The following is a 13,876-nucleotide window of genomic DNA, read 5'->3' as shown; positions in this document are numbered from 1 at the left end:
TGCCCCCTTTGTAAGCTTTGAATTAAGAAAAGGTGACTGCTGGGGGAACAGCTCACTGAAGGAGATCTTGACCCTGGCTTTCAGATTTCTGTGCTCAGGAATTATATGTGAAGCTGACATCCGCTCCCTGTTTAACCTCTCACTGCTGCAGGCAGGCACTCACACTACATACTCCATCAGTTAAAGCAGTGACCTCGAAGTTCAGGCTGGGACACCCAAATAGCCAGAACTATCCAAACAGTGCAAACTATGAAGCTCAAAAATGGACCTTAGATTCTCCAGTCATTTAAGCACTATTCAGTGATAGCAATAAACCAGCGTACTCATACAGCACTGCCAGCCCTGTTGGAACATCACCAAGAGAGGCCCCAGAAGATCAGAGCTTTCTTAAATAAAGGAAGATGATTTAATTCCAAGTTGGGTCTTCATTTGGAGAGTGCTCTGCGGCTCTTGGAAGTGAAGAGCTGCTTCTTTCATTTTTCCCTCTGCAATTAGAACACTACGCGTTTACTCCAGGAGACAGGACTCCAAGGTCTCAAGTGCAAGGACCTTAGGAGAAACAGCAAATATTGCAAGAAAACCAGTAGCTGGCAGCTCTCATTTTATCATTTTCAGCAGTGAAAGACATTCCTTAAACAAGTGATCAGCTTCTAGAGACATGCAAGAGGTGGAACAAACCCCCAAACCATTCCTGACACAGCTCCACCATGAGCAGAAGGGCTCATAGCACGTGGTGAGGGCTCCACAAGGAGGACCCTGGTCTCACAAGCAGCCCCTGGCTTGCAGGCAGGATGCTGGTGCTGCTGCTACTCATGCTCTACCTGCTGAGGAAGCAGACTTGTTCAGGAAAAATTTAAAAAAAAAATCCCCACATTTAGTATGAACCAAGCAAAGTCAGGTGAACTGACGGGCTCTGCAGCAGCGACTGCACTGCACGCATGGCTGAAGGTGCCAGGATAGCTCCAGCCACAGCAACTGCCCATTTCATCCACCCAGAAAACCTACCTGGAGGCTGCGGTGCTATGATTTTCACTCTGGCTTCCTGCTAGAATGGGTTTGTAAGAGATGCAGGGAGATGAACCCCTGAGCAACAAACAACTGGGATGCAGCGGAGCCTCAGCCAGCTCCCAGGCACTTTGTGCTGGGTAAAGGTACAGCACAAAGACAGCTAGGGCTGTTGCAAACTCGTCTTATCTACTGAACAAGTAGCACTGCCTATTTCCAAAACCACGTGTAGGATGGGGTGAAAATCAGATTCCACAGCTCAGACTCTTTTCTGTGGAAATCAATGGTCCCCAAGAGTCTGGTACTGGCAAGCAACTCTTCACACAGCTACAGGGCCAGGAAAGGGCTGTAGGAGCCAAGAGATGTTTCAAACCTTTCCATACTCCAAATCCAGGAGAAAAACTTCCCATTCCCAAAGAGCAAGGCAGACAATCCAGTACCAAGGCAGTCACTGGTGAGGTTTTGATGGCCCTTTCAATGCAGACCCCCAGCCCTAGACCAGTAAATGCCTTTTAGATCCACATAAGGAACTTCCCAAGCATCAACGAATATTTCATACTCCAGCAGGAGAGCAACTGGATCAGCATCTTAAAAAAAGTGATGCGCACACACATAGTGACACTCAGGACCAAGTTTAATCCCAGTACCATGCCACTGGTGTCAGCAGGCAGCACCACGAATAAGTCTGGTCCATTCAGTGCAAATCCCAGAGTCAGGTGAAATACAGCAAAGGCTACTGAACGGTGTAGGAACACAGCCTCACCAGAAGCTGGGGACTCCACGGGCATGGCAGACGAATCAGAGGACACTCGCCCAACATACACCTGGCAGGAAGCCCTGGAAGGTCTATTTAATCTTTCAAAGAAACAATTCTGTTAGTCACAGGGGGGGTTTAGAGACTGCAGAACTGCGGAGCTCTCAGCTGACTCATTCCAGCTGCAAGGAGACTTGTCCAATTCAAATTGCTTTCTAAACAGTAATCAGAGCGTTTGAGAAATCTGATACAAGGCGGCAGTCGCTCTTCCTCCTGGCCTTCCTGAAACTGCGTTTCTGTTGCAGAAAAAGCCCAGGAGCATAGGAAGAGAACACCAGCAATTCAGTAGCCCTTTTACATTAAAGAGGGATTTCCATACAAAAGCAGTCTGCAGGTAAAGGAGATTTGAGAAGTGTATTCCTCTTCATCATGACTTTCTTTTCCTGATTTTTCGGTTAGCAATCCCACAGCTATAGGAGTGTTCTCGAGAGGCCTTTCCTTCCACGGTCATTCCTTTACCTGCTTCTGCAGCAAACCAGTAATGCAAACTGACTTCTAAATGTGTTATTTTGCCAGAGGCAAAGTACAGTCATACAAGTGCATTCCAGGGCAGAGTCCGAATGAATGCAGATCTTCCCAATAAAGCACAGGATGGCAGGGGGAGAAGAAAATTTCTTCTCTGAAAGTCTCAGGGCAGGCACATCTAATTTGTAATGTCTCTGTATGGAAGTCTCACTTTAATACTAAGAAGTATCTGAACACCCATTGTCTGGCTAAGAAAGAGGAATATTTCTTGCACCTTAACAGAAATTACCATGAACATTCACTTTACTGTCTGCAGTTCAAGCAAGTATTAGGGATCCAATCATGCAGAATATGGCTGTTAGATCACTTCAGGGCTCTCTACTAATTAATTAGTACCAAAGCACTACAGATTAATTACGTGCAGTCAGATTCAGCAAAGTGTTTAGTCAGAGCTGTTTAATGAAACATAGTTTTACCTTCCTAAACTGGAGGGAGAGAATCTGCTGCTTGATAAGCTAAGCAAAAAACAGCATAAAAACCATTAGAGAGAGAAGCATGGAAAGGAGCTGAAATAAACAAACCGTTACAGAGACGTATTAATGATGAGTCGTTTTGCACAGGTCAGAGTTCCTATTAAAAGAAGGTACAGCTGCCTTACTCTGGTTGACTGCCAGGATGAGCAAGCCACATTGACAATCGAAATCAAAGGCTGTAAAAATGAAATGGTCGTTAACCGCAGACAGTAAGTGGAAGGTCATTTATACAAGTAGGTTTCCAAAAAGCAGCACCTGAGCCTCCCATGCACCATCCACAGCATTGTGCTCAAAGCAGGCAGCTCCACCTCAGATGTTTGATTAAACGGCAGGCAGGAGTAGAGACCACTGTAAGTCACTTCTCTGCTGGCAAGCAGGTGACTTGTGCTGGTCACCCTCTGTGCTTCCAAGGACAGCTCTCCGGAGAACCTGAAAACTCTCCGGTCACCACACATTGCTTTCCAGCTTGCCAACCAAATCACTTAGGTCTCACAAAAAGTTAAAATAAAATAAAAGTAGACTTCACAAGAATTTACAGGGTTTGCTTTCTTTGCAGGAACATGTTATAACATTAATCAACTCAGGAAATAAAATCAAACACCCAAGTCCTACACAAGGGACACGCAGATGAGTTACTTACCAGCAGCCACCAGCCTTCCCAAAGGAGCGTCTTCAAAGACTCATGTTCTAGCCAAAAGGCCACATTGCCATTTTGTGGCAGCAGCCCCTCGCAGGCCACATGACCTCTTGGCATTGACCCGCAGCAGTCAGGAGCAGTTCCTCAGACACTCAGCTCACCCGCACGGCAATCAAAAGCCTAAAACTAACTAGGTACCAGCTAGGCAACAGCACGTAACCTCAGTGATTTAACTACACTGAGACAGATGTCGGTTGTGCCTACGCAACAACCTCACCATACAGCCTCAGAAGTGACTGCAGCGTAGACATCTCCTCTGGGAGGTGAGAAGTCAGACTCCCACCCCAGTACATGCAGACAGATCAAACGTTCTCAGCCTTGTGCACTGAAGGCCACCATTGAACCAAACTTCAGCACTTTATGATGATGCTACAGAAGACAGTATGCAGAACCAAGCAAGGTGCACCTCCGCAGGTCTCCTACCCAAAAGACCACATCCAGGCTCTGTGCAAGTCCTAATTGCACAGAAGTCAGCAGGACTTCAAGTCTTGCCCTAAAAATGACAATAGAGGGTCTCTGAAAACTGTTCCTGCCAACCATGTAGCACTTCCACCTGTGAAAGCAAAATATCCATGCCAATAATAAGGAAAAAAGTAATTCAGCTTGAAGGCCTGACACTTTACACAGACAACTGCACATTTTCATTGGGAAAAAACCCCAGCACTTTGAAGAGCTCCCTGGCTCCTCTCCTTCAGATCAGCAGAGCAAAGACAGCAGAGGTTTTAGACAGCTGCTCAGGAGCAGCTTTAACACAACAAACATGGGTGGCACTTGCCCTCTTGGCAGCACCTTCACCCTCTCCACCCCCAGCCGCACAATCCCGATTCCTCCCCAGTGCCAACTGCTGTTCATGCAGCCAGAGGATGCGCAGGTCACGCATTATCCAGATGGAAAAATCAAACACTAACCATAATGGGTTGAGGATCGGCCACTTGATCCATCTTGCATGTGTTGTGCTGGCCCATAGGAGAAGTCAGACAGAGGAACTTTGTCGCTCTAGCTAATCCCTACCACCTGGGGCATCCCTTTGAGCCCCATGTCCTTTCCAGCAGTCCAAGGCATGCCTTTGCGTCACCTGCCTTACTGACCAGCACGTCACCTTGTCCCCACCACTCCCAGACATCCTAACAGCTTAGAGAGCTCAAATTCCACCTCCAGCTGCTCTCACCCTGCCCTGACCTCCCAGGGATGCCCAGTTTCCTCCTCGCACAGCCCTCCCAAGCCCAGCCACCCCAGGTGATCCCAGGGGCAGCAGCGCCGATGCACTGTCTCCCTGTGCTCTGGGCTGCCCCCAGGCAGCTCTGCTCAGCTGGAAACAACTCGTGGGCATAAATATGAATTATGTCTTACCTCCCAGCTTTTCAACTGCAAGGGAACCCAAAAACATTTTGCGTACCATTGCAAGGGAAAAACGTCCTTTTAGCCTCCAGGAATACTAAGGATCCGGGCTTCACTTGAGAAGCCAGCAGTGAAGATCCTAAAACACTTGCCGGAGAGTGCTAGTGTAGTCGGAAGTGTGGTTTTAATCACACTTTCTTGTGCAAGACAAACAGGAAGGTGTCTTGGCTTGGACGTAAAGAAAATCACTCAAATAGCAAGAGCTAGAACAAACAGTGCCTGTGCCACAAACCCCCTGTGCTCATGAATGTGATCAAACAGTGAGCATCATCAGCACTTTTTTTAATCTCCAGCGTTGAGCACACAGCCTGGGCTTTATTCACCGCACATCCTGAAACATGGTGCTGAATACCGGACTGCGGGTCTCTTGAGGACCCTTGATATCATCAAAAGAAAAAGGCCATCACCACAAAGATCCACGTATTAACTGAAGTTTAACCTCAGTATGCTAAGGAACCAAGTAAAATTTGCTTTTCAGACTAGAGATTTAAGCCCAGAGAGAGCAAGATCAAATTCTGAATGCTTCAGCCAGAACAGCCCTGCCTGCAGGCAGCTGGCATTTCACTTCATTTTAACTACATTCACAGCATACCCACACAGAGCTGCAGCGGCATAACTACATCAGATGCTGAACCAAATCTCCCCACTCAGAAACGTGGGACTCCTGAGCGAGGCACGACAGATGCCCCAGCGTGCCGAGTCTGATACTCTCTGGGACTGGGCTGTCTGTGTCCTCAGCTCCCCAGGGACTTGTTAGTGCACATAGCACAGGATTCTGCTAATGAAACACAGCATCAGCAGCAGATGTGTCTCCCCCGAGCAAGCCTGAGGCTGTTATGGTTACTGGATGAAGGCAAACGCTTATCCCGAGGAACATATCTAAAGCAGGTGAATCGAGGTCCAAAGGTACTAGTTTCTCTACTGGAGAAAAGGAGGTCAGAGAGGTCTGCTCCAGGCACGTTCGGCATCAGCAAGAAGGAAGCTTCCTCAGGCATCTCACATCTATTAAGTGAAGCACAGCTTGTTAAAAGCTCAAAGCCCTGAAAATATAGGTTTGGTTATTAACAACTATTGCATTGGACCATGCGAATTATACTGCTCTACTATGTACCTTCTACCAACCTCAATTCTTCTTGAAATTATGTTTTATCAGAGGCTTTCAAACTCCTTCGGACATTTATTGTCCTTTGAGAGGTTTTAGCCCTTCAACTACTCATAATTTTCTTTCGAAGTGAAGGCAGTCTTCCCCATTTTTCATGCACTTGCCAAAGTTTAGTCTTGCTGCAAGGGCAGCAGGCAGAACAGTCAACACTACTCACTTCTTTTAATCACTAAAAGTATTACTCAAGTTGATGGCCTAGGTTAGTACATCACCCGACTGGCACTGAAAAGTTAACTGCTTGAAAAACACAGATTTTGTATCCAGCACCTTTTCTAAGCCCTCTCATGCAATCACTGCATGAAATTCTCCTCTTTCTGTATTTCTTCTTCCCAAGATAAAGAAATCTTTCTCCTTTCAGCTCATGTCCTCATATGGAAGTGGACAAGAGCTCAGAAGACCCTGAAATAGGGTTCACAGTGGCTCCATCCTCACAGGTACAAGTATATGGACTAGACCTGTTTAAGCTGGAACAGCCATTAATGTATTTCAGTGCTCTTTCACAGCATGAAAACTGAGCCACATGAGCTGTCTAGTACAGGAAGTAAATAGGGAAATGTGTCAATGACAGCAAAGCTGAGACCTCCAAGTTACATTTTGATGGAAACAGTATTGCACAAAAGCTCCTCAGAAGAGCCCACCAAGAAGCGGGCAGCCCTTCCACCCCGGGAGCAGGACAGAGGGATGGCCCCGGCAATCCCCTACCGACCCTCCCTGCTGCTGGCACTCTGACCCGTGACATTATTGGGCATGTTTTGCACATGCAGACTTCCAAGTATAAGGTTTCATATGAACTTCTCTGCCTCCAAGATTAATACTACTTGATACAAATACAAGCCACTCCAAATGTCTTCTCAGCTGTCAGTAGCAAACCATTTCCAACATCTAAAAGCCAACAATGAAGCTTTCATGTACATATGGTTACAGTTAAGGCTTCTTTCCTGCCATGTGTCCCACTTCTTATCAAGCACTTCATGCATACACAGAACTAGTGTGTTTGTGTTTCATATACCATGCCAGTAATTATCAGCAATCCTGTGATAAAGCAGCTGTGAGCTCTATGGAGCTGTACAAGACACACTGTTATTTTACAGACTGGAAAACGGATATATTGAGTCTTTGCTTGTCAAGGTCATGGAACAAATCAATGTCAGAGCTGGAGAAATATGGCGGTTTTTTCTGCAGGTAATTTACATTGAGCTGAGACGAACACGGACTTGCATATAACAATTTAGAGCTAGATTTCATTAGCAGAGAAGGTGAAAAACAATAAATTAAGTTACATGTTCCAGTATCAGCCTCTGTAACACTGAAGCTGGCTCAGATTTGTATATTTTAACTCTGAATTATCGCTGTCTTTATAGTCCAAATTAAACTGGTAGCCAGCTGAAAGACATCAAGGAACAAGAAAGGACAAAAGAAAGCAAAGCAAATATTGGACAATGAGATGCCCAGGAAAGCTGTGCGTAGATTTTGTGGCTGTGAGTTAGAAAAGAAACAAGGTGAAAATATAGTTGTTTGTAACAGCTCTTCTGCCTTCCTCTTCTTGGACCAGGCCATGCTGTGAAGTATGAGACTGAGCTGGTGTGAGATAACAGCCTCATTCACCCAAGACCTTCCTCCCCTCGCTGAAACAGAGAGAGGATAGAGCAGGTTTTAATTCCACCTCCTGGAAACTGCCTCTGCAGTGGCACAAGAGGGGCCATGTTCAGAGGAGACCACGTCCTCCCCTCCACACAATCAGATGGGATCCCAGGCCTGGGAAATGTCTCCACTTATGAGGTTTCCAGAGAAGAGCAAAGTTCACATATGTGATATACTCTGTATTTTAACAGTGGTCCTGAAGAGCATGGTTTGTCCAGCTCCACATCTCGATCTTCCAGCCTAGGTTATTGGCTCATCACCCTACACACTCAGCTCCACTTGACTTTCTAGGAGATACGGACAGGAGGCTTTAGAAAGGGGGCTGAAAAACGCAGCTTGGGATTATTATTCACTGCACAACTGCCAAGGAGCCCCACCTAAACAAGGCATCACTATGCAGACAATTACACCAATAGGAAAAAGATGCCTCTATCCTAGAGATCCTACGGACTGGAGACGAATCCATTGATGACTCTGCTTTTGCCTTTGCAGTGGGTACTGGACATCTCTCCTTTGTCACACTTCCATCTGACAAGACAAATGCACTGAACTCCCTCAGATGCCACAACTGGTTTCTTATCAGGGATTTACACCACTTGTTACCAAAAGCAAGGTCCCATAAGAAGTTACAGCTGCCCAACTGCTGAACAGGGAACTCCTCTGAACTAAGAAACCTAAACGTGCTTTTCATGAACTAAGCACTCCTGAGTTTTCAGCTCACTTTATTATTATAGTAACAGATCTTTCACCTTCATTTGATATTATGTGCAAAGCAAGAAGTACAAGATCAGGAATGGTTTCTAGCCAGAAAGGCCAGGTGGCAAGGCACTCTCCTGAGCTCAAGTGCCACCACAACCAGAGACAGCCGTCCAAGAAGAGATCAGAGGCAATGTCACTATACTCTATAAATATCTACATATGATGAAGCTATGACAGTAGAAAGATATTTAAGCAAGGAGGCAACGCTGTAACGAGACCAAGAAGCAGACATCTGCCTAAGATGAGAGGTGCAGATCACTTCCAACAAAGGAGTTCGCCTAGGACTCTGATGAAGTTTTTACATAAAATTGCATCTCTGCACAAGACATTCTCCAGACTCAGCTAGTTCTTACGAAAAGGACACCTAAAGAGATGTCTTGAAGCTGTGGACCATGAAGGCAGCTAAGGCAGACCCTGGACAGGACTGACAGCTTCTGCTCTCACATTGTGAAAAAACTATAGTCAAGTGTTTAAGACTTAAGAGTTTGTTTTTTTTAAAACACACCTACCCCAAAATAAAAGAGTCCTGTCAACTACCAGGGCAGAAGGCAAGTCACCATGACCATAAGTTGCTCCTCACATTGTCTGTTATCACGTATGTTAAAAGACCAGTGAAGGAAAGCCAGTAATCTCTTGCCACTGAGCTATCTGCTCACAGGGAAGATTCTTCCAAAAGACTAGTTTCCAAAGGCACAAAAAGTCAGTATCCTCAACACTCTGTTTAACAAAGGGATGATGTTCTCTCTGCAGCCTTTTTCAACACCTCCATTCTTTTGGTCCCTGCAGCACCACCTCTGACAAATTCTGCAAGTTAAATAACAGGAAAAGCATTTTCCAGTTTCCAAATTAGTATCCTTCAACTTACAAAACCTCCCTTTCCTCCCATAAGATTAGGGAGATCAAGTAAGACCATCCAGACTACATGGTTCATGAATGCAAGCAACAGGTGAAACATGTCCATAAGTCACCCCAGAAGCAGGGATTCCTAACCTCATTTTCTTTTCATAAAGATATTTCCACATCTGTAAGTACCTCTACCATCTCACTACACTTTCTACTTCTTTAATAATGGATGAAGAGAGTAAGCAAATATTTTGGTCAAACACATTCTACAAATACATATAAAGATGGCAACAGAAAAGCCTGGGAAAAAAAAACACTTTATTCGGCTCAGAACATCCATTTCTGCTTTCTAACCAGCACAGCAGCTTCCCAGCACAATTCTGCGTCTGCATCACTTGTCCCATACTTCTGTTAGCTCCAAATCCAAGCATGTTCTGTGTTAAAGAGAACTGCTGAATGTTATCCGCTGTTAGGCATGTCACTCATCGTGCTTTTCAAGTTCTCCCCGGCAAGCTCTCCAGAAGTTCCTGGATTTAATTAAACTCGTAATTGCTTTCTGAAAGTCTTCTTGCTACACCACTCCACTCACTTTCCAGAATTGTTATGATACATTATTTAATTACAGTACAAAAAGCCCCACTTCATTCAAGCCTTTGCCCTGCATCGTAGACAACCCAGTTTCCACACACCCTGGCTCAAGTCTTCAGCACCTGTAGGCGCTCTCATGGCTGTGTGGGGAAGAAGACTTTTATATTACTCCTCCCTAATTCATTAGAGAAACTGGGAGATGTCACGAACACAGGGAAAAGTTAGTTTTGGTATTTAGCAAATATTTATTCACTGCTTCTTACAACAGAAGGGGCAGCCACCGAACTTAACAGGCAAAATGAAATTACCTTGCCATAGGCTTTGATGACCAAGTACGTAAGTGGGTTGAAAAAAGGACTGGGCAATTTGTGGAAATCGAACTCACTGCAGATTTAAGCGTGGCGGTACAGTGTCCTTTTGCCTGCAAAAGCATTAGGCTCCCACGGATGGAAACCGGGGTGCGCCCACCTGCAGCACTAGTCTGACAAGTTCAAGGTGTTCAGGACTCTGAGCTTTGCAGACACAGGCTGGATTTACCATTCCTGAGCCCCAGGGCCGACCCAGTCAGAAGACCCCAGGCTCACTGCACGGGAGCATTTATCGCTCCGTGCCTTCCTAAGCGGCCTTACGGAAAACTTTGGGGAAGCCAGCTGGGAACAGCGGATATTGCTTGCAGGACTGATGAACCCTCCTTTATGGTTAAACTGATTAAAGCTGCAATTTGAACATACTCAGGGGGGAATAAAAGTCAAGCTATAGGCAAGCAAAACACTTCAACGCCTTATTTATTTATATACTATCTCTACTTGTAATCCACAGAATGGAGTCAGACTCAATTACAGATTTCCTTTGCATGTTCTGGTCTGAGGCTGCAGACTGGCTGTGGACACTGCATTTACTGGTACTGAAGATGCCACAGTATGTAGACAGACTGCAATTAGTCACATGCTATGATACAAGCACAAAGGAACAGAATTGAAGAAACTTAACTTTGACATTACCCCAGTTTTAACATCTGACTTCCAAGCAGCACGTTTTTATCTCTTTTGGTCCTGTTATTTATTTTTATGAATCTCTGTTCTTTGAGGCATCAATGCTTGACACGCTGGAAATGGATTATTTATAAATCATCTACAGGGAAGAAGCACACTCGTTTCAAGATCTTACCGACTGAAGAGCATTCCTAGCGAATTCAAAGTAATTTACAGGCTTTATTTTGAACAACTAACACAATCACTGACACCTCTGCCTTTGCTGGCACATTGCCATGTGTTTTTGTATTTGCTAACCTCGGCCAGCCTCAGTTGGCAACATGTTTATCATACCTTCCCCTGTGCAAACAAAGCCTTATTCCTATCACAGACTCCCCGCCTAGGGCCATTTCTGACCCAGGAATGCTGTTCTCATTGCTGCTCGGCCCATGTCTACATTGTAGAAATACCTTTTTGGCAGCAAGATAAGGCACACGCGCAGCGGGCCCCTTGCTCGGAGTCTGGTGTCAATAACACAAGCGGCTTTGCTCGATGAAGGCAGAAAGGTCGGCGCAGGACCCTGCACACGTTTAACTCGAGGGACGCAGCAGCTTGTGTCCGTCAGGGTTTTACAGCGAGGCGATCGACTTCGCACACCTGCCCGCTGTAAAACAGCACACGGCGCTGACAACCCTGCCCCGGCAGCAACCGCAAGAAGCCGCGGCCCTTCTCTGGGAAGCGAGGGGCTGGCCCCGCAGCCAACGAGCTGCTCCGCAGAGCCCAAGCCATCGCCTGGCTTTGCCACCCTGGAGAAGACCACGCTGCTGCCAGCCCAGCCACCGCCTCGGTCCGTTCAGAGCCGCGGTATCGCCTTACGGCTTGGGCCGCCGCCAGCCCACCCTCCTCCCGCTCCCCTCAGCCAGCTCGTCCCCGCTCCCCCCGCGCCTCGGCCCTCCGCCCGCAGGCCCCGTCCTCGCCCCGGGCCTGCCGGCACCGGCACCCACGGCGGCGGCCGGGCAGGGGGACGCCCATCTGGCAGCAGCCCCCTTCCCTCACCTGTTCTGCGGCCGGATGCCCAGCAGGTAGCTGCGCCGGTCGGGCCGGGAGGCCCAGGCCGCGCTCTCGGCCTCCTCCGCCCCCTCGACGCTGCCCGGTCCCCGCCCGCGGAGCCCGGCCAGGGCCCGGCGGGGCGAGCCCATGGCGGCGGCCGGGCTGCGACTGCCCCTGCCCGCCCTGTCAGTCACCGCCAGCATTTATAGCCGCCCCGCACTTGCCGCTGTCAGTCGGGGGCGGCGGCGCCGTGACGCGGCGGCCGTGGTCCTCCCCGGGCTGGAGGCCCGGCCTGCCCCGGGCCTGACCGCCCGGCCTCCCCCGCCAGCGCCGCCATCGCTGCCATCGCTGCCCGCTCCAGTTCGTCCGTTTGGGTCGTGTTTGGTTGGTTTTTTACGATCCTCGCCGCCCGCCACCTCACTCTGGGGCATTTCTCATGCGTCGAGGGTGTCTCGGGATCAGCTCAAACAGCCCCCGGCTGGCGGCACCGCTCGGTGTGGTCACGGCAGCCGCGTCCTTGCGCCGGCCTCGGGCGCGTCGCATGCCTCGGCAGCCTGGTGTTTACCCTGGCCTGCCTGGGAGCAGGTCTGCGATGGTGCTTATTTGGTCTCCATGTAAACGACAGCACAAAAGAGGGCTATAAAAGGTGGGTACGTGTCACAAACTGTTACCAGCAGTGATTTAATACCAAATGAAAACAGAGCGCGTAATAAAACTGGGATTTGTTCTAGTTCCACCTTCATCTTGCCTGTCAAGCTGCTGTATCACATTGCTGGTGGCATGGCATCTCTCTGGCAGAGGGCTGACGGATGGAGCAGATTTGCTGCGGATCAGCTGTCTGCCCACAGCTGCACAGCAGCAATAGCTGCAGAAATGGAAAGATGAGGGTAGAGAGCTCCAGACTGGGGAAGACAACGGGCTTTGAGCTGATCCTCCCTGGGCAAGAGAGATAACGAATGCAGCAGCAGGCAGCAGGGCACTGTGTGGGTGATGGCCGTGTGGGTGATGGCCGTGTGGGTCATTAGGTGCAGGACACCCCCAATTCCTCTTCCCAGGACACACTGTGATTTGGAAGGTGACTTTGGAAAGGGACTGGCACAGGGGTGTTCGCAGATGTATGCACCTATACAGGTGTGGCGGCACGCACAGGAGCACACAGTGTGTGCATCACCTGTGCATGCACATGTACAATGTGTGCCTCAGGTTGATGTAACTCGGCCTTGACCCAGGCTGTTCTTATCCCTGGTGTATCAAACCTCGGTCTGAATGGAAGGGGTGGTTACAACTGGAGCCAGAACTGCCTGCGGAGCAACTGACGTCCACCAAGAGAATGGCCAAGCCCAGCAGATGCCCAGGCCTGGGCATGTGTGAAGGCAGTGACATCTGTGGACCAGGGGTTTGGAGAGAAGTCTGCAGGGAGAGGCAGTGACTGTGGGGGATTCAGACATGCAATCCAGGAGAGTGGTGCTTGCAGACACCACCAGATCCAAAGCCAGGACCCCCAAGGGAATTTTACTCTCAAATAAAGTTTCTTGGATTCTGGTGACCTGTCAGAGTCAGTGTACGCTGGGTCAGCAGTTTGTTTTTTGTGGTTGCAGTACTTACGTTGTGGTCCTAAGGACTCCAAATCTGTATTTATCCAGTTGGTTGACAGTGGCCTGATCAGACTTGTAGTTCTTCCACTCAAACCCCAATGAAATGCTTTTCTTTGTTCAGATCTCAAGATAGTCTTGCATTCCAGGAGTGTTTTGGAAGGAGTCTTCTGTCATCTCAGGTGTAGGTATTGGAGTTTATTTGCTTTTTGCAGGCCACTGTGGCAGGCAATTACATTATTGGGCACATAAACAGCTGGATTTGTGATACCAGAGAGGATACTTGGTCTTAGCAAATGCAAAGGAGATGGGCCTCATAAGACATATGCATGTGGTCATAGGAAATATGGGGACAGAA

General features: G+C 48.1%; 1 protein-coding gene across 4 annotated transcripts in view; it reads right to left on the bottom strand.

Moving 5' to 3' along the window:
• ALPK3 (alpha kinase 3) overlaps nucleotides 1-12,129 on the bottom strand; it is a 36,194-nt gene extending 24,065 nt beyond the window's left edge. The window contains exons 1-2 of one of the 4 annotated variants that reach the window (XM_075431377.1): nucleotides 11,933-12,102; nucleotides 2,761-2,799 (exon numbers count right to left, since the gene is read on the bottom strand). In XM_075431377.1, coding sequence (XP_075287492.1) covers nucleotides 2,761-2,799; nucleotides 11,933-12,075 — 182 coding nt within the window. In that variant the 5' untranslated portion in view covers nucleotides 12,076-12,102. Of the gene's footprint in view, nucleotides 1-2,760; nucleotides 2,800-2,865; nucleotides 2,955-10,906; nucleotides 11,024-11,932 lie in introns of those variants that run through there. The other 3 variants (XM_075431374.1, XM_075431373.1, XM_075431375.1) reach the window with 3 other exon arrangements.
• Between the last annotated feature and the right edge of the window lie 1,747 nt (nucleotides 12,130-13,876).

The sequence above is a fragment of the Opisthocomus hoazin genome, chromosome 10 (genome assembly GCF_030867145.1).
Source record: "Opisthocomus hoazin isolate bOpiHoa1 chromosome 10, bOpiHoa1.hap1, whole genome shotgun sequence".
NCBI classification, from domain to species: Eukaryota; Metazoa; Chordata; class Aves; order Opisthocomiformes; family Opisthocomidae; genus Opisthocomus; species Opisthocomus hoazin.
This window is presented reverse-complemented; position numbering and strand designations above follow the sequence as displayed.